Source organism: Lepidochelys kempii, chromosome 6, assembly GCF_965140285.1.
Source record: "Lepidochelys kempii isolate rLepKem1 chromosome 6, rLepKem1.hap1, whole genome shotgun sequence".
Classification (NCBI taxonomy): Eukaryota; Metazoa; Chordata; order Testudines; family Cheloniidae; genus Lepidochelys; species Lepidochelys kempii.
Genome location: NC_136385.1, coordinates 30,132,617 through 30,157,873, shown reverse-complemented (window position 1 = coordinate 30,157,873; position 25,257 = coordinate 30,132,617). Strand labels below are relative to the sequence as shown.

General features: G+C 41.9%; 1 protein-coding gene across 4 annotated transcripts; it reads right to left on the bottom strand.

The window, feature by feature from the left end:
• Nucleotides 1–551: 551 nt before the first annotated feature.
• Nucleotides 552–25,041, bottom strand: TPH1 (tryptophan hydroxylase 1). 4 transcript variants are annotated; one of them, XM_073347344.2, is made up of 13 exons: nucleotides 24,542–25,041; nucleotides 24,140–24,368; nucleotides 16,845–16,982; nucleotides 15,293–15,448; nucleotides 14,243–14,426; nucleotides 12,224–12,324; nucleotides 11,555–11,622; nucleotides 9,514–9,710; nucleotides 8,103–8,238; nucleotides 7,359–7,485; nucleotides 6,034–6,129; nucleotides 5,104–5,237; nucleotides 552–3,138 (listed from the first exon to the last, which is right to left on the bottom strand). In XM_073347344.2, exons 2-13 carry the CDS (start codon nucleotides 24,227–24,229, stop codon nucleotides 2,964–2,966), a joined length of 1,602 nt encoding a protein of 533 aa, XP_073203445.1. In that variant the 5' UTR covers nucleotides 24,230–24,368; nucleotides 24,542–25,041; the 3' UTR covers nucleotides 552–2,963. The 4 variants fall into 4 exon arrangements, with proteins under 4 accessions (XP_073203445.1, XP_073203446.1, XP_073203447.1 ...); XM_073347345.2 differs by lacking the exon at nucleotides 24,542–25,041 and having other exon boundaries at nucleotides 15,293–15,439; nucleotides 24,140–24,442; XM_073347346.2 differs by lacking the exons at nucleotides 24,140–24,368; nucleotides 24,542–25,041 and adding an exon at nucleotides 23,201–23,261.
• Nucleotides 25,042–25,257: the final 216 nt, after the last annotated feature.

The following is a 25,257-nucleotide window of genomic DNA, read 5'->3' as shown; positions in this document are numbered from 1 at the left end:
AACCGGAGATATTGGCTAGTGTCATTCGGTTGCAAGTAGCTGGGGTCAACTTACACGCCAGAGGCTCTGTGTGAACAGCCCACGAGTGGGGGTTCTCACAGCAGAGCAGAGCAAGGCTGGCTCCCAGAGTCAAGGATCGGTGTGACCTAGCAGATCACCAGTTCAGACAACAGAGGGGAACATCACACACACACATGGTGCTGTCCACACGCACAGATAATCACAGTTCCTCCCTCAAAATGTTTACAGCCTAGGGGCCCAATTGCTCCATGGATGGAGCCCTGCGTTAGTGCAGAGACCCATTGAAGGTAGTGGGTATACCTGCAGGGACCATCTTGCAGAATCAGGGTCTAAGAAATCCATTCTACACTCCAGATCTCAGGAATGTCAATGGGAGCATGAGCCTGCAAAATACAAGGGGAGGCAATTCCCTCCACAAATAAATACATACAAATCCCTGTGACGTCAGTGGGAGTCATATATGTGTTATCTGCAGGCAAGACTGCATCCAGAATAACAGAATTGTTCCATTAAAGAGGTAAATCCATAAATCACAAGTAGTCATGTTTATTGCTTGGCTGTAGAGTTAGGGATTTTTGTTTTTACATTGAATTTCATGCTAACAATTCAGCAATTTTTAATCATTTAAAGCATCCACAATATTTAAAAAAAACTTAAATTTTATATTACTGTTTTACATAGCCAGCAGGTTTGGATATGGTAAAACCAAATATAAATGTGGTTATAACCTGAAAAGACATCACTTGAAACATGTTAACTTAGCGTTTTCCTATCTTTGCATCATATAATACAGATAGAATTCCCCCGTCATAAAACACTAGAATTATTAAATCTAGCAGAAATTTAATAGGTCCAATTGTTCCTATTGAAATTTGTACATAATACAGATTTAAGATTTGAAGTAACACTTATTACAATCTTCTGATTATAATTTGAAAATATAAAAATCCAATACTTTTAGCAAATAATATCTTAACACTAACGAATACTACATAAGCAGACAAAACAGATCCACACTTATCACTTGTTTAAACTGAATAGATTCTTCTCTAAAAACATGAGGTTCCCAAAGGTTATTTTAAAGTGTAATTTAAGAAGTCAAATGAATTTTTATCAAAAATATGGTCTGACTTTCCTAAATGTTTAAAAAAAGTCATCCAGATTTGATTTTAAAAGGAAAAAAATATTTTAAATTAGGTCTCTCTTAATATAGCATATTTTAAGATGTTCAATATGTATGTGGCCCATATGGTCTATTGGGGTAAAATTCACCACTATGCAGAGGGCCAGAATGAACATTTGCAATATTTAAGTCTCACTTACACCCTGTTTTTAGGAATCCAGGGATGAAATCCTAGCTATATTCAAATCAATGGGAGTTTTGCCATTGACGTCAATATGGCCATGATTTTATCCCATTATTCCAGTGAATATACAGATATTTACAGCTACATTCCCCTATCACCTGGAGTAGTGAAGGTTCAATTCTTAGCATGCTAAAAAGTCTGCCCTGCCTTTCACAGATTTCCTACTAAAATTGATAATATCCTTTTAATGTATTTATTTAATCTACAGACGTTAATTTCTAAGAGTGAGCAGCTTCTAAGAGTGAGCAGAAACTATCCCTGGGTGACTAAGTGCAAACATCCACAATGCTTGAGCATTCACAAAACTGGAGAGTTCACTACTGCTTCACGTTGCCAGTTCCACATGACTCTGCTTCCCACATCAGCAGAATTCTATTTAGATTTCTTTTTCATTACAGGATCTTTGAACACACCTCTGAGCTACAAAGATTTAGGGCCTCATCCTGCCAAAAACATCTCCCTCAATTCCCATTGGCCTCAATGGGTATTCAGGGTGCTCAGTGCCCCTCAGGATCAGGCCCTACAGAAAAGAATTGGGACATATCACAATGCATCTTGAAAGGTCAATGATGCGAATGAGTAATCAGAGGGACTTTTGTTTTCCCTATAAACTAATACTAGACAGTGGCTATTTAAGAACTGGGCTCCATCACCTTTGTAAGACTATTGTGGATACTGAAATGCCATTTCAAAATGCTTTTAGACACAGGTCTACATTCTCCCCAGCTGAATTAGAGAGGTGTAAACTACAGCTCCCTGCACCAGCATGGCTTGCCATGACCTTGGTGGGATTCATTCCCCAAGGCAGAGGGAAGGTGGTGTTACCAATACTGGCCTCCCTCAAATGCTACTCCCGGGACAACAGGTAAAATTCTGGCCCCATTAAAGTCAATGGCAAAATTCCCATTGACTTCAGTGGAGTCAGGATTTCATTCAGCAGCTTTATGTTGCAAACAGAGGTTGCCACCCAGTGAGGATGTTCAGAATCAGTACATCTCCCAATCACATCATTTCCCAGATCAGTACAGATCCCCTTCTTCGGGGGAAGGCCTGTACCACTGCAATTTTCTCCTGATGAACTTTGAGGAACTGGAGGCCCTGGTCCAGGGTTGGTCATAAACCAACCTCTTACTAGTGGAGGGTAGGAGGAAAAGCTTTTCCAGGGGGTAAATTATCCCATAGCTGTCTACCACAGGGTTTCCTGCACCTTTTTCTAAAGTAGCTGAGCCTAGCCACTGTCACAAACAGGATATTGGACTAGACAGACCTCTGTTCTGATCCAATATGGTGATTTCTGTATTTGTACACCAGCTTCTCAAGGATGAATGCAGCCCATTTCTTTCCTGATTGGTTTATGGAGTGGGGCGGATTGGAGGGGTCACGTAAACATTTTGTAAGGGCAAAGGGTGTTAAGTAGAGAAACATGCAAGTTAAAGTAACTATCCCAACTAGTCATTCATTCTTCTGTTATTAGAGAGGAGGTTTCTATGTATAGCACCTAACAGGTATCTTCATGCCTAGAACAGGACAGAAAAAAGAGAATTGCTAAGTGCAAAGTGCTGAGGATTGGCCGAGTTAGATGCCCAGCTGCTTGCCCATCTTGTTGAGGGCATCACTGACAATGTCCAGTTCATGACGCAGCTCATTCACCACACTTGCGATGCTCTTGGTGTCTTTCAGGATCTGCACACTTTGCGTATATGGGTTGTACTTTACTCCAAACTGGCGCTTGATTGTTTTTGCAAACTCTCTGTTCAAACAAACAAACAAACAAACAAACAAACAAAAAAGAGAGACAGTGTTTCAAATTAAATAAACAAAAAGCCAGATGTGTCCCTGAGCCAGTCATCGCTCTTTGTCTAAGGGAGCTTGGCATGAATTCCACAAGGAAGTCAGCATCAGTAACCCATTTGCTAAACCACTTTTTCTTCTTCATAATTCCTAGCTTTGTCTATATAGATATATAGAGATATATATAATACTGATATAACGTTTATCAGATTTAAAAGCACTTTACAAAGGAGGTCAGCATTCTTATCCCCATTTTACAGATGGGGAAACTGAGGCACACAGCAGAGAAGTGACTTGTCCACGGTCATTCAGAAGGTCAGTGGCAGAGCCAGAAATTGAACTCAAGTCTCCAGAGTCCCAGTCCAGCGCCCTATCTAGTGGGCTTGCTAAAACTAGATCTTCAATAACTCATCTACTTTGTCTCTGCTGTATGTCACAGGAGAAAGTTATGGGCTACATTCTGCACTGATATTACTGTTTACTGCATTGGTTCGGAATAATTCCATTGAAGTTAATGGCATGACACTTTCATAAAACCAGTGTAAGGGAGATCAGAATCAGGTCCTTTGACATCAACTGATTTACTGTAGATTTATACTAGTGTAACTGAAAGCAGCGTTTTACCTGCTGTTTAGAGCAGATATTTCTTTCATCATGAGCCAACAGTTTAAACCATTAATGTGTTTCTTTTATAGGATCCTCCTTCTCACATTGACGGGTGAACTCACCCTCATGGTCTGGGGCAAGAGCAGCCAAAGTTCAAAACCTGCAGCAGGTGCAGCTGATTGGAATGGGTCAGTGCATACATCTGCCTTTGAGCTGGGCGGTCTGATTCTCAGCTCACATAGACATACCTGCACGAGCTCTGCTCAGGCTAGCACCTATCGACAGCAGTGGATCTGTGGCAGCACAGGGAGCTGCTCGGGCTAGCCGCCCCGAGTACAATCCCATCCTGCTCCCAGGCACTTGCTCAGGTAGCTAGCCCAAGCCACCCCTCATGCCGTCACAGATGCACTGCTATTTTTGGTTGCTAGCTCAAGCAGAGCTAGCGTGGGTACATGTACACAAACTGGGATTCACACTTCCCAACCCATACGTAGCGGTGTACAGTCTAAGCATGTTACACCTGTGCACCGCACTACACTAAATTACCCCATCTGTTTCTAGGTCTAGTTCAAGCTGTTGTTTTTAATCTGTTAATGCCTATGTGGTTCGGGACTTAGCTACTTTAGAAACCATTTCTTTTCTCATGTCCCACTGCGCAAAATTCTTCTTTGTGCACAGAGCCAACAGAAACCTTATGCACATCTGATTCCCCCCCGCCCTCCTTAAACCCTCAAAATGGAACTCAAGGAGTGCTTTGGCCTTGTCTGTCCCTCTACACAGGGGAGAATTCCACCCCATTGTGAGAGCTGAGATCAGCAGAGATGCTTTTGCTGGCAGGGCCAGGATGGTGCACCCATTCTCAGTGGAGGCTTCCAGACACTGAAAGTTAGTCCATCAGACCTCAGGTCAGTTTGCCTTCATAGCATGACGCAAAGATCATCTTTATGGCCCTACCTTTGCCAGATGTCTCTAAACCAAAGCTTTGTCTTTTATTTTTCCTCTTTCTCAGATTTCTTTCCCATGAGATGGATAGGTAACGGGGACGGGGTTAACATTGCTCTCCTTTGTGGGCATTTATAGACTGATGTTTTCTGTTATGTGTGATGTGCTCAGATACCACATCAATTGACATAATAAAATAACAATAAAATAATTATAATAATACAGGGGAGAGAGAGGAAATATTGAACAGCAGCTTTTCAACCAAGTGGAAGCTAAAATTAGAGCATGATAATAAAAATTAAAGGAAATTTTTGCTGGTGCACACACATCAGAATAAATCTGGTTTAGGTAATAACCGAGATTCAACAGACTGTACCTCATCTTTTCCTTTGCTTCTTCAAAACTTTCAGAAACAAAGTAGACTTCCTGGAAAGTTGTGATGATGCATTCTTGCTTGCAGGTCACCTTAGGATCAAAGGGCTTGACTTTGGCATTGCCAGAGAGAGCATGCTGGATAATAGATAAAGCATTGAAGCAAATATATTAACATTAGCACATGTCAGAGTAGTATCAGCACCAAAATAGTCCACAGGAGAAAACGGAGGATAGAAACAGCGTGTTGAAGAGGACAAAATGATGCCATAAATGAAATCTCTGTAGCACATCAGCTCTTAAGAGTTGTGTCTGCAGATTAGTACCAGCTAACCCTTAGGAAACTGGCTATGCTTAAAGAGCCACATTCTGCCCCCCTTACTTACAGGAGTAGTATCTTGTTATGTGAGCAAGTCAGCATACTTGAACTCTGAAGCCAACGTGACTGCAAATGTAGCAAGAGGCTACTCAATGAGAACAACAGTATCTGAATCTGGTCTGACAAGCCGAGCCTTATGCTTAAAACACATCTACTTTTGACCTGATTCTAAGAAATGCAGGGCACATTCATCTCCATCTAAAACTACTGGGAACAATAGGGCTCAGCACACACCAAAAGACACAATTTCCAAGTATTAGTTCCATGCTTTTTCACTTAACCAGAATCATCCCTAGAGGTCTCTAGGAGCCAGTTTTTTAAAGGTATTTAGGTACAAACTCCCATTGAAATCAATACCTTTAAATGTCTTTTAAAATCTGGCTCTAGGAGCTTCCAGAAGAAATGCTTCCCAAAGATATGATGCTTCAGTTCACAGTTTTGAAATGGGCCATTGGCCATAGCTACTCACTCCACCCAATATTTTGAATAAACTACCACAAAAATCAGGTGAGAACAAAGAGGGCAAATAAAGGGAGGATGTTTTCATCTTCTTACCTTGAGCTCACTGATGGAAGAAAGTAAACCAGCCCCATAGACTCTTAGCTGTCCCTCTTGCTTACACAAACCAAACTCCACGGTGAAGAAGTAGCACTGATACAGAAGGAAAACAAAAAAGAATTGAAATGGAGTGTGGGGGGGGGGAACTGTCTTCAACACAGATGCAACTATCAGTGCAGCAAATTTTGTAAGTCAAGCAAACTAGACCAAGGGTTATCAAGCTGGGTGTAACAACCCCTAATAGAGTCTTGAGCAAATGTCAGAGGGTCACAATTACCCTGCTTTTCCCATTTTGCTAAGTGGAAGGGGGCCCAGAATGAGAAAGGTTAAGAACCACTGAGCTGGACAGTTCTGACCAGTGAGTTTACTGCTACTATTCCACACCCTAGGCTCACCTTTATCACAGAGACTTTTGATCTCAGCAGAATCTAGTCTGAGCTCTAGTCCTGCCACACAAATGCATTGAACCATCCAGTTGAAATTGTCATGAGACAGCTTAATAGAAGCACTGGAAGCGACCGAATTTTTTAAAAACTGATAAATAATGAGGTCAGCCAGAGGAGCATGAAAAAGAGCAAAGCTCCCTGTTTTCTCTTTAGTTCTGTTGTCTGAAGGAGTTTATGTTTATTTCAGTTTGCTGGCCTTGGAGATTTGTGTAGGTATATTTGGGGGAGGGGAGAGTTCAGAAGTGCTTAGCAGTATTGGTCTGATTCTGCTCCCATAGAAGGCAATGGGAGCAAAGATAGGCCAGAGCTGAGTGCTTTTGAAAAATCCACCCATTGTCTCGGTTTATTATAATTATTTTTTCCCTCTTAAAATTTCTTTCAAAACATCCAGAAGACTTTGGACATGGGGCACCCACAATATATATATTTTTAATTTGTTGAGGGGAAAACCCTCTCACTACTAAATTGTAAAGATACACAATCAATTGCATCCTATGACAACTATATTTCCTTTGGGTTAACTCTAAAGGATAAAGAAATAGATTATTGTGGGAATTCATCCCAGAGGTAAAAGGGCTTGGATTTAGAAGAACCAGACCATTGGTTCTCAATCTGGAAGTTATGATACCCAGAGACACTTATTTTATGGCTAGATGGAGAATATCATTCAGTTCATATCACTTCTGTTCTATTATGGAGTTACAGAACAGAAAAAGTTTAGAACCAGTGAAACAGACAATACAGTGAATGATTTGCTTCTGCTGATAATGAATGATAAATCTCCCACCTACTTCAAGGGGAGTGGGATCAGCCCTGTAAAATGCTGAGAGCAATGCAAGTGGGATTATCACCACCAAAGACTGAGATACTACTCACTGTTGCCAGTTTTTGAACAGCCTCATCTGATGCCCCAAGCGATGCCAGGCCAATTTCCTGGGAGAACTGAGCAAAACTGGGTTCAGCCAAGAGTGGGACATGACCCAGGAGTTCATGACAGGTATCACTGAAAAAGAAACAAAGCAGAAGCTGTGAGATTATGCTCTTTCTTGCTGAGGGAGTGAAAAAGCAGCACCATCCAACGAATACAATGGTCTCCGAAGAAAACTCTTTGTAACACTGAAAAATGATTTAATCTCAAAATGACAGAAAAAAAAATTTCTCGTATTAGATTGCATCATATTAACTCTACAAAAAATACTTAGGCCCAAATTTTCAAATCTGGATGCCCAAAGTTAAGCTCCTAAACCCATATTTAGGAGCCTAGGGTGAGATTTTCAAAATTGCTTAATGTTGGCCTAACTCTGCTTCCATTTAAGTCAGTGAGAGTTTTATCATTGAGCAAGAGGAGCAATGTTAGGCCAACACTGGGCGCTTTTGAAAATACCATACATAAGAAAGGAGTTGCCTGGTTTTCAGAAGTGCTGTGCATCCAAAAATCTCATTAAAGGCAATGAGAGATGCAGACACTCAGTATCTTTGAAAAATCAGGCCATTCTTACCCAGATGCCTGAATATGGATGTAGGAGCCTAAACTTCAGGCACCCAGATTTAAAAACTTTGTCTATAAACAACAGGGTTTTTGCACATATTTGACTTCTCCCCAGAAATAAAACAACTTACGGCTCTGGGGTGTAGAGAGGGTCCGAGCTGTGCCTAACATACTGAGTGCAGTGAAAAACTCTGAATGCTAAGCCTGCCAAGAAATCTCTGGGTGACAAATATCCGGCAACTGGACGGATGGTGAAACCTGTGCGCTCTGAAAAGCAATAGATAAATCATAGGTCAATGTGGTGTAGAATTGTAGGATGTTCAAAACTGTGTTTCTCCTCTTACTTCTGGGTTAGGTACCACAGCATGGCTTTGCTCAAGGACAAGGAGGAAAACTAAAGATGAGCCATGATCAAAATTCCCACATTTGAAAATTACCAAGATAATGCCTAATCATCTCATTCACAAACTCCAGCAGTCACTTTAGTGCTGGCCTTGCCCACAGATTTCACTATTATATAAAACAATAATACCACATATATAAAAATGGTGGGGAGAGGGAAAGCTGTAATAAAGGACCATAAGGGAGAGGGGTGAAAATGTCAAAAGGGTTGCTGTTTGCCTTTATGATTTACTCGTGTATTATTCATGATTCGGTTAGCATTGCTTGCAGTCCATGTCAGTATAGCATGTGGTCTCATTGTGTAATGATTCCTTTCTATTTCTCCTTTGATTCATTGTATTGTGTTCAGAACTACAGAGCACTCGCTTTCATAGATTCAAACCTTTTAAGGCCAGGAAGGACCATTATGATAATCTAATCTGAGCTCCTGGACAACATAGACCATAGAATTTCTCCAAATGACTCCTGCATCAAGTCTGTAACTTCTGACTGAGCTAGAGACATCCAGTCTCGATTTAAGGACTTCATGTGATGGGAAACCCACCACCTCTCTCTTTTGGAGAGAGGATCTCTTCTTAGGGCAGATATTTATTTTTAAAATGGACCCTGTGCTTTTCAAATGTACAGCATGCAGGTCATGTACATCATGTGATCCCCACACAAAACTTCCACTGACATCAGTGGCTGTATACAGTCCTTTTATTTTTAAAGTGTTATGTGGCACAGGAACAAGATAATACCCAGGGTATTGTTTTAATCACAAAAAAGTATATACTGGGCATAAGAGGTCCCTTAAAATGCATGCAACAGAAAAATGTAATATTCATATCTCTATAATATTACACGATGTTTGTCTGTCTTCCCACGATGTACATGTGCACCCCTGCCCCATATTGACTGGATTATAGTACTTGCTGAAGTCACCATCTAGTAGCTAAATACTGCTTATAATTTGTAGTGCCAATATGAAGAGAGAGAGAGAGCATGTCACCCTCTAGTGGCTGTGATTCACAGATGACAGAGGGGCAGCTTTTTAAAGGTTTATAGATGCCTAAACATGCAGATAGGCATCAAGGGAGATTTTCAAAAGCACCTAGGTGTTTAACTCCCATTGGTATAGCAGAGAAATTAGCACATTACCTTTCAGGAAGCGCGATACATCTTCCAGCTGGGGGATATTGTCTTCTCGGTACCCACAGTATTTGGTGAGTAAGGGTAAGTTTTTAAGGTACTCTCTGCAGGCATGAGTTGGGTAGAGTTTGTTGAGCTCTCTGAATACAGTGCCCCAAGTCTTGATCTCCTCCTCAGTGAATTCAATCTTGGGGATTGGCTCACCACTATAATGAAAGGAGAAAGAAAGGATGTCATGGCTCAGAATGGATAGCTCTGGAAATGGATGACTCATTTACCTAGTACTGTTATTATTTAACATTTATGTTGCTGTAACATCCAGTCAGGATCAGGGCTCTGTTGCATTAGATAATTTATAAATACACAGGAAGATTAGATGTGGTCTCTGCTCTGAAGAGCTTACGCTCTACGGGTTTGATCCAACTCCCACTGAAGTCAATCAATGGGAATCTTTCCACTGACGTCAGTGGAATTGGCTCAGGGACTCAGGCCCACACCTTGCAAAGAGTTCCATATGTGTTTAACATTGGGAGTAAAAAGTTCAACCCTTGCATAAGACTTTGCAGGATCAGGACCTAAGAATGTAAAATTTTTCCTCAACCTGTATATTACTAGTCTTCATTACCTTTTCAATTTCTTTAAAGGAAAGGAAAGGAAAGGAAAGGAAAGGAAAGGAAAGGAAAGGAAAGGAAAGGAAAGGAAAAATAATGAGCTCAGTTATCATCATGATAAATCTAAGCATCTAAATGTTCATTTGCCATGTGAAAATCATGCTTTTCTAGAAAAACCATGAGTATCTGTCAGAATGTATTAAACCTAACCTATCACCTCACATTAGCCTTCTGGATCTTGATTAAACTGGACTATTGTGAGGACTTGAGTCAAAACCCATTGAGGGTAATCGGAATGCTGTGTCATGATTTTACCAATAGTGATTTCAGGGCCTGACTAACAAACATGATAGAAATTAACCTCCCAAAGATAACTGTATCAACACAATAATGTTGCAGACTATTGGATTTATGCGGTGCTTGCTGATTCCATTAGTGCAGTAGTTCTCAAACGTTTGTACTGGTGACCCCTTTCACATAGGAAGTCTCCGAGTGCGATCCCCCTTATAAATTAAAAACACCTTTTTATACATTTAACATCATTATAAATGCTGGAGGCAAAGCGGGGTTTGGGGTGGAGACTGACAGCTTGCAACCCCACATGTAATACCCTCGCGATCCCGTTTGAGAACCCCTGCATTAGTGTATGCTGCTGTGATTACAGGTTTATAACATTTCTGTGTCATTCCCAGTGGAGGGGGTTGACATCTAAACCCAGATAGGGAACAACATAAAAAGTATGCTCAGAGTCAAATTATAGCACTTAAGTCATTAATGTATCTGACTCGAGGAGAGCCCACTGTGGGGTCCTAAATACCACAAGGCCCTTTTCAGTTTCATTTCACTGTGCACTTCTAAACCACTGTAGCTAATGCCCTATTATGAACCAGACACTGCACTATTTTGAACAAGAAACTAGAATAATGATTATTTTCTTGCTTCATTTATAGTTATCAGTCAGCAGGCTAGATTCTGACCTCAACGTCTTTGCCCCACTCCGGTGGCACAAAGGTGATAGAGATCTGCCCTAATAGGGTAATCATGAAGCTGGTATAGCCAGCTCTATAGCATGTGTTCCCCACTCTCTCAGTTACAGTGTGTTTTCCTAGGCAAGATGGAGGAGTGACCATAAGTGAGAGAGGGTTAAGTCAGAAATCACTACAGTCCAATTATTCCCAGCTGGTGGAGCCATCCCATTGCGACCACTCTAGACGGCATAAATAGCTAGCTTTAAATTATAGTTTGATACTCAGACCTATCTGAAATCCTGGGAATAGTAAGGTGGCTTTGATCAACCTTTCTATTCCTCCCACCCTGGTTCCTATACCAAACACAGTTCAGCTAGGCCTGGAGATCTGGCCTGGTGAATGAGAACTACTTATTTTATCCACCTCATTATTCCAAAGCAAGAGACTTGTTTTGCAAAGAGTCATACTTACTGTTTGTAGTTCATAGCTAGGTCTGCAAAATACTTTCGCCTCTTACGATAAACATTGTCTTTGAAACCCTATGTGTGGAGAAAAAGTAATACACATTTCCATCTCTGTAATAAATAAGCTTATTAACAAAGAAAACACTATTGTAAAAGCATGTCCTGGGAAAATAAATGGTCAAAATAGGAGACTGTTAGCGGTTGTTAGTCTATGAAATAAATAAATCCCCCAATTTAAAACAGAGATCAGCAACTTCATGCACATAACTCTTGATTTAAGTATATTCTGTAGATAAGGATTCCTTTTTCAAAGCATTACACTAAATTGGTTATTTAATTGATTGCTCTGAATATTAGAAATTATACCCTTTCAATTTGTTTTCTTTATTTGGGGAGGGGTGGGGAAAAACTAGGGTGTCATTACTTTAGGGGAAAAATAAATCTAGTTCAAAACAGCATTCCTTTTGTCTGAGTATTCAGGACCTAACCCTGCAGTTGCTACACAGGCAAGACTCCATTTAAAGCTTGCAGAACTGAGGTCAATGAGAGCCATGCCTGAGCAAGGGCACCAGGAATAAGTCCCAGAGTGACACAGTCAAAACCACAAAGCCACTCTTATAGGGCAAAAACTGATCTGTCTTCACTCATTGTTACAAATAGCAGGGAAGCTACTTACTGGATGGTCAGCATCCAATTCAGACCCATACATCAGAACACGGTTCGCACATTTATCCAAATCTGAGATCTTCTTAGGAAACCAGGGGGTATTCTCCATGTCTAAGGAATGCATGAAATCCACAAAGTTATTAATAAAATCCAGTGGGTTAAAAGAGGAAATGCCTGTTTCAGCTTTAGCTATGGCAGCTACAAGTGAACTCAAGAGGCTATTGAGAGGATGGCGGTGTCTTCTGCCTATCTGGCACCAGCACAACATCTAACACTTCCTCCTGTGTCACTAAAACATTCTATTTAAAGAGCATTAAGTCATAAAAATAGGGGGAGAAAATGGTTAACGAAAGGCCTGGAGCTTAAATGGTTTTTCTCTCGCTGTTATTTGTATTACAGGAGCACCTTCCAGGCCCCAGCTCAGCACGTTGTGTTATGTGCTGTACAAACACATAGTAAGAGATAGTCCCTGCCCTACAGAGCTTTAGAAGAGACAGACAAAGGGTGGAAAGGGAAACAGAGGCAGTGAAGTGATTTTCACAGCAGAGTGGGAATAGAACCCAGGTCTCCCATGTCCTATTGTAGAGCCCAGACCACTGAACCACACTGCCTCCCTAATAAGGAGAAAGAAGTGCTCATCAATGTTAATAGCTTTTCTGACTGAGTCTGGGGTTCTCAGCTACAGTAGCCCTGCAGCCTTAAAGGGACATGTCATTGTTTATTACAGACTCGGCTTTGCTTAGCCCAAGAGAGCCTTTGTTCCCCTGTCAGCTGGGCTATGTTCAGCTCCTGCCCCTATATAAAGCCAGAGTAAATGGGTGTTGTCCAGGGAAGCTACAAGCCTTATTCTCCATTGCCCTGCACCTTGTGTAGTAATATACAACTGAGCAAAGACTAGAAGTCTGATACTCCGGTTGCCCTGAAATTCACGCAATCATTTCAACCAGTGCAACATGAGTGCAAAATAGGTGGAAAGCTCCATCAAATCAGAATGACAGCATTTTACACCCATCTTGCACCCAGGATGCAGCGTGGTAGAGAATCATGCCCTGTGTGAGGGAGTTACACAGGACCCCCCTGCTGTGGCCATCACTCCAGTTCCTGGCTCAGAACAGTGTGTACAAACCTAAACGTGGAGGGCTGCCGTGACCACTGCATCTCTGTAGTCCTGGACCCACTGGCCACCCGCCTGTCCCTCAGCCAGGCCCTCAGTCAAAGTGCTGGCCTACGCAGAGCTCAGCAGGGGCAGGGTCTCAGTTCACCCAATCTGCAGCTTCCCAAACCCTATGTAAGGAAACTGCAGCAGTTCTGTTACAATGAAATCCACAAAGTCATTAATAAAATCAGTGGGTTAAAAGAGGAAATGCCTGTTTCAAGTTTAGCTATGGCAGCAACAAGTGAACTCAAGAGGCAATTAAGAGGATGAGGGTGTCCTCTGCAACCTGCACTCTGGGGTGGATCTCACCTCCCCTGAACGTCGGAACCAGAAAATAAAAAGACTCTTTCATTGATATTTTAAAGCATTTTCCTGGTTTGTATGAGCCCAGCACTAATCCAGGCTCACCATCCTGATGTGGGAAAGGAAGTCAGAAGGAAACAAGAGGGGCATCCTCTGGAGCAAGAAGGGATTCATAAGGTGTGTATCTCTGCCTGGGAGGAAGAGCACCAGAGAGAATCTCTACACAGAGAATAGAACATGGAACCATCTCCACTGGGGGAGCACAAGATGGATCTCTACAGAGTGTGAAGTGTAGGAAGGGATACCTTGCACTGACTGAAGTGATGGACCATATCCTGAGCTGGTGTGAATAACATAGCCCCACTGATTTCAATGAAGGTATGCCAACTCACAATCTGAGCATTTCATCTTATAGCTTTCAATGGAACATACCTTTTGTTTCACCCTATTTCCTTGTTTTATTAGTTCCCAAATACCTGACATAAAAGGATTGAAAACTGACTCATTAGAAAGTAGCACAATATCCTCTTCCACATGTGTAGTTTTGCTAGAACATCCCTCCATACTTACCATCCTCCTGCACAGTGACATTATCTGTGGGGTTCATGGATACAATATTGACGTGGGATTTTAGCAGGTGGAAGATCTCATTCAGTTGTTCCATGTTACTATCACAGTCCACAAAGATCTCAAACTCTGAATTTCTTCGCCTTGACTTTCGGGACTCGATGTGCATCAGATTCACATGTTTCTCCTATTTATAAGAAAAATGTTTTAAGCCAGGTTGATTAGATAATCTGCACTGCTTGCCAAGCCAATATTCTACTGCTTAACATTATCTCTGTGAAGTCTCTTTAGGTAAACAGACCTATTAATAGCAGCTTGCTTATTAAAAAAAAGATAAGGAATGGTTGTTTTAAAAAAAAAATTCCCCATGTCATAGAAAATGAAAGAGGGGTGCTTTTATTTCCTCAATTTTAATTTAGAAGTATGGTAGAAATGCCTTCCCCTTCTTGCATTAATCCCATCAAATGGGGTCCTCTCTCTCTCTATCACCCCACATGTTAAAATGTCTTCCTTCCTTTTCCTTCTTTCCAACAAACCACTGCTTCTTCAGTCAGCCTTTGCCTTTTTCCTTCAGCCTTGATCTGTTGGATTCTCTTCCCCATGTAGTTGTCGGGACTTTGCTTTACCAAACAGTCTGAGCCTGCACTCCTTCATTTTTTCATTTATGGGTGTTATTTCGAGCATGTCTCTAACATACACATTCCTCATGCAGTCTTTCTTGCTTACACCACTCATTCATCTCCACATTCACATTCTGTGGAACAGATCATTTGCTCATGTTTCTTCTTTGGTGCCCAGTGCCATACATTAAAACTGGATGGACCACTGTTTTTGTATACTTTCCCTTTTAATCTTACTAGTATCTTCCTGTCCCATACTACACCATTTATCTCTCTCCATTGGAGCTAAGCATTTATTATCCTATCTCTAATTTTGTCCACCATTTCCCTGGATTCTGGACCCCAAATACTTGAAACTTTGTGTTTTCAGTATTGTCTACCCATCTAGTTTCAATGATAATTCTTCAGTGTTCACATTATTGAAGTTCCATACCATATACTCTGTTTTTCCTCTGATTATTTTGAGCCCATGTCTCTCCAACACATCCTTCCATTTATCAAGTTCCTCTTCTATACTAACTTGCTCCTCACTGTGTCGAATGATATTGTCTGCAAACAATGTGCACCAAGGTGCCTCCTTCTGCATGTTCTTTGTAAGGGCATCCAAGAGAAGGATAAACAAGAAAGGGCTCAGTGCTGATCCCTGATTCACTCCCACCACCTTCACCAATAGCTTGTCTGTTTCACCCCTAGAAATTCTGACTATTGCTGTTGCACGTATATACGTGGCTTGAACATGCTGCACATAAAGTTCTGGTATCATTTTATCCTGGAACTCTGTTAAAAGCCTTTTCCAGAACAATGAACATCATGTGAATATATTTCCTGTCCTCTCTAAATTTATCCACTAGCTGTCTCAGTTCAAAACTGCAACTACCGTCAACCTTCCAGGCATGAAGCCATATTGATTTGTGCTAATATATACTTCACTTCTTGTCTCTTATTGAGGACTCTCTCCATGATTTCATTGTTTGACTCATCAAATCTATACCATTATAATTTATAACTGTAGTAAAATACATTTTATTTAAAATTTTTAAGCACAGAGCGGCATAATAAAGTGAACCAAATCCCATAGTCCTTATTCTAGCAAACCTTCCACTGGCTAATGAAAGCGTAAAATCTGCAGGTTAATTAACTAGTATAGTTGATTAGCAGTTGAGTCACTATAAATCACTGTCTGCCAATCAAGTCAACAAATGTTTGTTACTCTTAAAAATAAAAAAAAAGTGAAAATGATAATTTTTCAATAGTATCATTAACTTTTGTTTTATCTGAAAGAATATTTCTTAACAATGTTTCATAAAATGAATGAATAGGCCTCTCTTAGTAGTAATATTATGCAAGGACACATTGGAGAGCAGTATTAACCCACTTACTCCCCAATGGTTCAGTGTGCTGTATAGACGGTATGCTCAAAGCCTGGGGTATCTCATCTTGCTCAATGGTAATACAACTTCTTCCATTGATAAAGGAATGACATTGGTGATCCGGAAAAGAGTTAATTCAGTCTTCCTTCATATGTAGGATAGTTGTCACAAAGAGGAGCATACTCAGGGGAAAACACAGCAAGCAGTACCCATAGGCTGAAGCCACAGAGTTCAGAGCTGAACTTCCCAACCTTTGAAACATTGCAGATGTGGGGTTTTGATTCATCCTATCATAGAAATGGGGAGCTGCAGTAGAGTTCAGATCTGGAGTATTCTGATCAGGGGGGTTATTATTTCAGATCCATCCCTTCTAAAAGGCCAAGCGTACTGATCCTTCTCCTATTAAAGACAAAACTCTCTGGACTTCAGTGGGAGCAGGAGACAGGGCCCCGTTTTTGAGGGGTATCAACGCAGCCTCTAATTTTGCAAGCACAATGTTGCATTCAGAGTTTATTATGGGTCTTTTCTTACTAAGGGAAATAAATTATGCTGGGTGCCAAAATGACACTTACATTAAAAAAAATAAAAAGCTGTAGAAATGTGAGGACTACATACCTGAAAGAGTTTTAATGCTTTTACAAGTCCTCCAACTTCATTCTTTAAGGAAAAAATAACAGCCGCTCTACCTCTTTCAGCTGAATTGTCTTTGTTCTCTTTATTGTCTTCAACCATTGTGTAATTCGACTTATTTAACTAAAAGCAAATAAGAAAATATAGATTTGTTAAATAATAATAAGCTATAAAGACTCCTGTGCAGTTTATATGCTACAGCTCTCCGTGCAGGAATATCACATTTTGATGGAGCAATTGCAAATATAAGGTGCCATTCAAATCATTATATACATTCACATGCATACAGATAGGAACATATACAAGTCTTCACAGAACTGGGGATTAATATAGGGTTTAAAAAAAATTAATGTGGACCCTTTTGGGAGGTCTTTGGTAGTTCTTCAGCAGGATGCAATGCATATATTTCATAAAAGTATAGTTTATAATTAAAAATAAATGATTCACAGAAGTAATAAGGGTTAGCGTGATACTTTCTAGGGGTTAAGTACAAACTTGAAAAGCTAGAGTGCCTCATCCAAAATCCATTGGAGTCAACAAATGGAAGGTTTCAGAGTAACAGCCGTGTTAGTCTGTATTCGCAAAAAGAAAAGGAGTACTTGTGGCACCTTAGAGACTAACCAATTTATTTGAGCATGAGCTTTCGTGAGCTACAGCTCACTTCATCGGATGCATACCGTGGAAACTGCAGCAGACTTTATATATACACAGAGAATATGAAACAATACCTCCTCCCACCCCACTGTCCTGCTGGTAATAGCTTATCTAAAGTGATCATCAGGTGGGCCATTCAGGAGAGTGAATTTGTGTGGGGGGGTGGAGGGTGAGAAAACCTGGATTTGTGCTGGAAATGGCCCACCTGATGAAGAATGGGCTATCACCAGCAGGAGAGTGAATTTGTGTGGGGGGGTGGAGGGTGAGAAAACCTGGATTTGTGCTGGAAATGGCCCACCTGATGATCACTTTAGATAAGCTATTACCAGCAGGACAGTGGGGTGGGAGGAGGTATTGTTTCATATTCTCTGTGTATATATAAAGTCTGCTGCAGTTTCCACGGTATGCATCCGATGAAGTGAGCTGTAGCTCACGAAAGCTCATGCTCAAATAAATTGGTTAGTCTCTAAGGTGCCACAAGTACTCCTTTTCTTTTTTATGGGTGGATCATCTCTATTTGACATACGTTGGACTTGCCCCAGCTAATTTTGGCACACATTGCTTCAAGTGGACTACCTCATCTGCACACAGATGGCCTTTTCAAATGATAAGATTAGGAAAATTGGAATGAATGACTCTAGTAGAATCAGGATTTATGCTAGGCCACAAGCAGAAGGGTGGGATTGGATCAGGGCAAAGCCGTTAGGATTTGTGTTTCCCAAAGAGTGAGTACTGAAAAAGAACAGAAGCAGGTACATATATTTAGAGAAGCTAGAGTTCTAGGTTACAGAGAAAGTAATGGGTACTCTATCAGAGAAAGCCAAGCTGCATATGAGCAGAAAACAATTAACTGGGTTATTTTTCATAATTATATGCATTAGTTTGGAGCATGCAGGTGTTATCCCCTTTGCTAGGAACTGATTCAAAGCCCACTGAACTCAATGGAAGTATTCCCATTTACTTCAAGGGGCTTCGGATCAGGCCCCTGGGCGCCACTAAAGATTCTTTACTATATGACGAATGTTGATTTTGAATAATGGTGTAGACTTCAGCACTCAAGCCTTGTCTACATCTAAAATGTAGATCAATCATGCTGCATTATTCAGGGCTGTGAAGATGTAGTTTGACCTAACCCTCACTATAGAGACCACTACGTCAATGGAAGAATTGCTACAGCCTCTTGAGGGCGTGGATTTACTACAGTGATGGAAAAAAACCCTTCATCTCTGTAGTAAGTGTCTACACTACAGCACTATAGCAGCATAGCTGCAGTTGTGCCACAGTAGCACTTGTCATGTAGACATACCCATAGTCTGATTCGACGTAACACTCAAGAATGTGCATTCAAGTCACTGGGGCTTAAGCACATGCTTAGGTCCTTTGCTGAAATTGGACCAGAGAGTCTAATCCAGAGTCCTCGGATGGCAATTTCACTCTTTCAATTAACTTCAGTGAGATCTGGATCAGATCCATAAAGGGACCTGTTCAAGTTATGGTGTTTGGGGAGTAGTATCATATACTGCACAGACAGGAAAATTTAATAACCTTTCACATGCATTAACATGGTATTCTCAAACACAGAGGCCCACATTTCCATTTTCAGACCACATCCTTCACCAGCAACACTACAGTTGAAGTTAGAAGTGAAGAATATGGGTCTGTATTGTGGATACACAGAGTGGGATGGCATTGTCTGAGAGCGAAAGCTGTCAGACAGCAAAATCATTTTATACAGTGTAATGCACCACCTTATTCTGAAATTCGACATAGTTATAAACGATATTGTAAGATGTGCAATTGACCACAAACTGTAATTACAAATGAACACTAATACTTTCTCTTTTCATATTGACCTAGTTACAACAATGTCATATTTAGGATCAATTTATGTAGCATACAAAGCATAATATGACTGGGATATAGAAAGCATAGGAAAAGAATGTATTATATTGTAATGGGTACTTTCTGAAGAGTGTCTCCATCTTGCAAAACTGGGGCGGGTGGGGGGAGAAGAGAAGAGAAATTGGAATACTAAAAATTCACAGATCTCTAGAATACAGATTCTTCTGTATGCATACGTTGCGTGATGAAAAAGCCAGTGGTGACCACTGACTTCCAATAATAATGTTGTACAGAATGAACAAAAAAAGGGATGGCGAAGGAGGTCTGAGTAAATGCAGCCACCATTTTGCTGCAACCCCAGGACAGAAACAAAATGGTAGCATAGAAGAGAATAGCTATTCTACACCACAAGCATTCCAGTTCTTCCTTGCACCGCCTATTCACCTCTGCCTGGTCAGTCACTTTTTCTTTTCCTCTTAGCATCTGTGCACTCCTTTGCAGGGAATGGGAAGTGAGAGAAAGCTAATATATATACATATTTTTTTTTACAGTAACACTTAGGTTAAATATAAAATGTTCAGTTTTCAGAGCAGAAAGTAAAAACCTGCATAACCCTCTAGCCATGTAATTCAATCAGGAATGGAGAGGGGGGGAAGGACCTCACAATAAATAGCCAAAAAAACCCAAGTCCTCCAGTGAAGACTAGACTTGACATTCCTTGTACTTCTACAGTAAAAAACCAAAAAAGTCAGAACAAATACTTTTAAAAATATAATTTGTCAAGCCTTTTTACACCTCATTAAGAGGCAAAAGAAGGTAGAAACCCCCATTAAAAAAAATTCCTATGCAGGTGGTCACCTTTGTGAATTATGGGCCCAATCGTGCAAGGTGCTGAGCTCTTTAATGGGAACTGGGATATGATGAGCAGCCTCAGCTCCCATTAAAATCAGCTCAGTGGGAGGTCTGTTGAGGACACATCACCTTGCAAAATTGGGTCACAATTCTAGAGAAAACTAGCAGACAACATGGGACCCGATCCTGTTCTGTTGCCTCTGGCGTCAGCAGAGCAGGATTGGGCCTCGTGTTTTAAGACTATTCCTGTTAAGGTACAAACCATAACCAATCTCTGCATGAATTATTGATTAAAATATGGTAACATAGTTGCAACAACTGATTTTAATAGTTTATAATTTAACTAGAATACATATTTTAAAAATGCTTCTCTTTGCTCTACCTGCCAGTCTCTACACAGAATATGAGCCAGAAGGCAAGAAAAAGGTATTTTGAAAATGTAAAATGGTACTTTTTCCCCCAATTCATTGTTATTTTCTTTATCTAATAATGTAGTAACAGTGATCTATTAAACAATTAGCCTTTGATAGGACTTAAATCTCAATGAAAATGCACACTCAACGTCCATCCATCTGAGAATTTTATACTGCTGTCCATCACTGTAGTATCTGAGTGCCTTCTATGTAAAATAAAAAATCATAGTAAAGTCCCCACTAGACTTCATTGAATCTCCAGCACTTCTCCCTTTTCAGGTAAAACCCCTTCTTGGGGTAGGGTTTTTGTCTTATTAATTTACTTTTGGGGTGCGAGACTGGGGTGTAAACAGATCTAAATATAGTCTTCTAAATTATAACCATCTTTTTAAGCCTTTAACTGTACAGCTGAAATGATGAGAAAAAACCCTGTTAAAATAGAATAGTGAATGTAAATTACTGCTGATTGAGTTACCTATTGCGCCTTAGAATCTGTGTGGCTTTGAGCAGGTTTAAGCTCTCCTTAAACATGCATTTAAAGGAAAAATAAGATTCATACTTGGCTACAGTGTAAACTGGGAACGTTAGAGGGGGACAATTCTGCCCCCATTTAAGTCGATGAGCCTTTTGCTATTGAGTGCAGTAGGAGTACATGATCCCGCCCAGTTGTATTTTTCATATCACAATAATATCACTAACATAAGTAAAACTAAGGGTCTGGCAGCATTTCCATTATAAAGCCGTGTTTGGGGGGCCTACAGTAATTTAGGCAGACAAATTTACGTGAGAATATAACTTGATGGGCAATTAATGTTTTAATCCTCCCCTCGATTAGTATTGATTTGCAGGTTACTTCCTCAGTTTCCTTTAAACATGTTTGTTATTAAATAGGCATGAAGGAATGTTCTTTTGGGTGACCATTATTGGATGCAACCTGATAGGGAAGGTATTGGACCCTTGCTTAAAATTTTCATGTGACCTAATTCTGGAAAACAAAATATCATCGCTGGCCAGCTTCTGCAATACAATTCATATTTTGGTTACTTTGGCTTCCTGAAATATCTGTTGGACATGGAAAAGCTATTGTTTCTGATAGTAATGGAATAAAGTTTCAGCCTCATTTGAATACTGAATAATACCCTTAAGGGCAATCAGACGTTGCCCAGATAACTGCCTGTTTCATCCGCTATGCTCAGACACATTTTAAAACAAGTTACTCTTGTTTAGGGTTTTTTTCCCCCTTTCTTCTTCTTCTTCCCCTCCTGAAACAGATCTCTCTCTTTCTCACACATTCACATAGCCAAAAGTAACTTCTATGCTACCTGTATTTCATTTGCTCATGTTTCTGAATGTTACTTGCATAGCTAAATGTTTTCCTTCCTATTCAGACACAAGCACAATTTGCAATAACAGGTCCTGTTCCAATTTCAGGTACACTAGCATAAATCTGGAGTAACTCCACTGACATCAGTGGAGTTACTGAGCATTTACACTGGTGTGTATCTGAGATCAGAATCTGGACCAAAAATTCAAGAATTCCAGATTCCTTTTTCTAAAAATGAAAATACCCTGAGAGCAATGGCAGAACTGCTGGCAAACAAGAAGATGGAGTGGGGGGTTCCCCATGTTTTCAGCAGTCTTAACATTAGAAAGGTAATCCCGAGCTCACAATTTAGTCCAGTGGGCCATAGCCACTTTGTGTAATTCACAGGCCCATAGAGTTTCTCAGTGGGGCTGAAAAGGGCTCAGCGAAATCCACCTTAATCTTGTAGGTGACTGTGCAGATAGAGCGGGACCCGGGCACTGCTAAGATTAAATGGGGAGTTATTAAATGCCCCCAGGGTGTTTGTCTTAATCCCATTAGGAAGTAAAATGTCAGCAGGTCGTTTATTCCAAACGACTGAAAATCAGGCTCAAGAATTCATTGGCTTCATGTTATACCCGTGGGGAGACATCTCTAATCCCTAATGAAACGGCTGTGAAACTGACTGTTTGGGGTGCAAACAGGCCTTTTATGTTTATGAATCCCAAGACAAGGCACTATCCTATCCCCTTATGCTTTCCATGCATGAGCTCTGAAGCTGAGGCTCTTGCAACCCCAGAGAGGGGCCAGGAGCAGGTGGCCGGGGAACACGCTCATGTTAGACTTTATGGGTAGAGAGCAGTGGTACCCCCAAACTTTCCTCTGATGTATTGGGACAGGTTGAAAACCGCTGCTTTAAACTGATGTGTCTTGTCTGGCTTTAGATAGGCTTGCCCACCTCATGCCAAATGTCAACTGGGTGTGGGACACGGCTGATCCTGTCCCTGGTGTGGTGGAAAAAGGGGCTAGATGGCTCTAGAGCAGAGCTGCCTAATTTATTCAGATCTGGTTCGTGAAGGGCAGATGTTAGTGCTGAACTAATATGGAGCCTCTGCCTTTCCTAATCTGCTCCAGATCTCAAGGAAGGGTTGTTCAAACTACTTACATCAAGGGCAGGTTCAGCAGAGGTAAATCTCCTATTACCTCCTAAGCCAGCCCTCCCAGTGCTGGCTCCAATAAGTCCCCTATGCACTCTTAAGATGGACAGCCCAGCTCACCTTTTGCTCATGGTAGTTCCAAACATCAGGAGACTTATGCGGTATTTTCGTAGCATGAGAGCATAGGTGCTGGAAATAGAGGTGCTGGGGTGGTGCATCGCCCCCTGGCTGGAAGTGGTTTCAATCATACACAGGGTTTATAGGTTTCTTCAAATGTGATCATACTGCAGAAAGACAGTTTGATGGCCTAGCTCAGCGGCTCTCAATCTTTCCAGACTACCCCCTCCAGGAGTCTGATTTGTCTTGTGTTACCCCCAAGTTTCACCTCACTTAAAAATTACTTGCTTACAAAATCAGACATAAAATATGGAAGTGTCACTAGTACTGAAAATTGCAGACTGTCTCATTTCCACCATATAATTCTACAATAAATCAATGGGAATATAAATATTGCACTTACATATCAGTGCACAGTCTATAAAGCAGTATGAACAAGTCATTGTATGACATTTTAGTTTGTACTGACTTCACTAGTGCTTTTTTTATGTAGCCTGTTGTAAAAGTAGGTAAATATCTAGATGAGTTGATGTACCCCCAGGAAAACCTCTGAGTACCCCCCAGGGGTACCCGTACCCCTGGCTGAGAACCACTGGTCTAGCTGGACTGCATTAGATCTCATCTGTCCCTTTGAGATCTGAGTTTTACGAATTGCCCAGAAAACAGGAAAGACAAAACACTGACATTGCCAGCAGGGAAGCAAAGCAGAAGCTCTCACTAGAGGTTACTGAACCACAAACATCCTCCCGATGCCGTTAGGATACTTTGGGGATATTTAATAGGCCACAAGAGTCAACTAAGCGGTCGCCAAACGCCACTGGGCTCTCCCAACGAGCTGAGATCAGCCTGAACCCACCAGCCTGGAGCGGCTGCCTGAAGGTGGGGGGGGGGGAGATAGGTGTCCAGGGCTGATCCCCACGTGCCGCCCCAGGGCTCCCCTACCTCGTTATTCAGCTGGTTCTCCTCGAAGCTGGAGTTCATGGAATCGAAGGACAGTCCCCTGCGGGCTCCCTCCGTTCGGCTGGACAACATGGTGCCGGAGGAGCGACTCCGGGGCGTGCAGCTCGGGACCCTAGATCTGTGACCGTCCGCGGCTCCCGGGCTATTTATGCGGGGCGAAGGCGGGAGGGGGGGGGGACGAAGGGGGGCAGGAAGAGCCTTTCCTAATCTCCTGCCAAAGCAAATAGAAAAAAGGGCGCGTCAGGGCCACTCCAGTCGCGGACCGGCAGGGGCGCCCCCCCGCGCAGGGCCCACGGGAGAGGCGCTCCCCGGGGAGTGGATCCGCCCCTGGCGAGGCGTCACTCCCAGGCCCCGCGGGGCCGTTCGCAGCGGGGAGTGACTCACCTGCGGTACAAGGGGGCCCGGGGCTGTTTGATCCTGGCCCTTCCAAAGACCGGCGGGCAGTCGCGGGCAAAGGGAGGCCGGGGGTTGGCGATCCTGGGGTCCGCATTGTACCAGCCCGGCTGGCAGCTCAGCTCAGCTCCAGTCCTGAACTGGAAACCACCCCGAGTTCACCCCGCTGCAAACCCAGCGGAGAGAGAACTGGGATTTGGGAGGCTTCTCTTCCGGACACAAAAAAACTCCGGAGCGATTTCTCCCGTTTAACTTGTACTTCAAAAATAACTTGTTTCTCCTAGAAGCGGGCTGACAGCTAAGCGCATTACCCCAGCTCCAGGCAAACCTCAAAGATCCCAATAATAAAACAAGCTGGTCAGGAAGTGAAGGGCGGGAGGGGTCATTTCTCTTCTCCAAGGCCAGAAACACATCGAGGTGGGTTACCGTCCAGATCTGCCCGACGCAGTCAGAGCAGGAGACCGCTCAGCCAAGAAGAGATGACACCCAGCAAACAGACAGAAACACTCAGTGGGGTTTCGATATCAACACAGACGCGGTTCCCTTCCGCGCCCAGCCCACCCCAAGTAGGCAAAGTGAATGACAATCCCAGCCATTTGAAATTAACAGAGCTTCTAATTGCCTTCTAATAATATAGGGCCAGCTTCTCCTCAGCAAAGGTAAATCGCCTAAGCCAGCCCTCCCAGTGCGAGCTGCAATAAATCCCC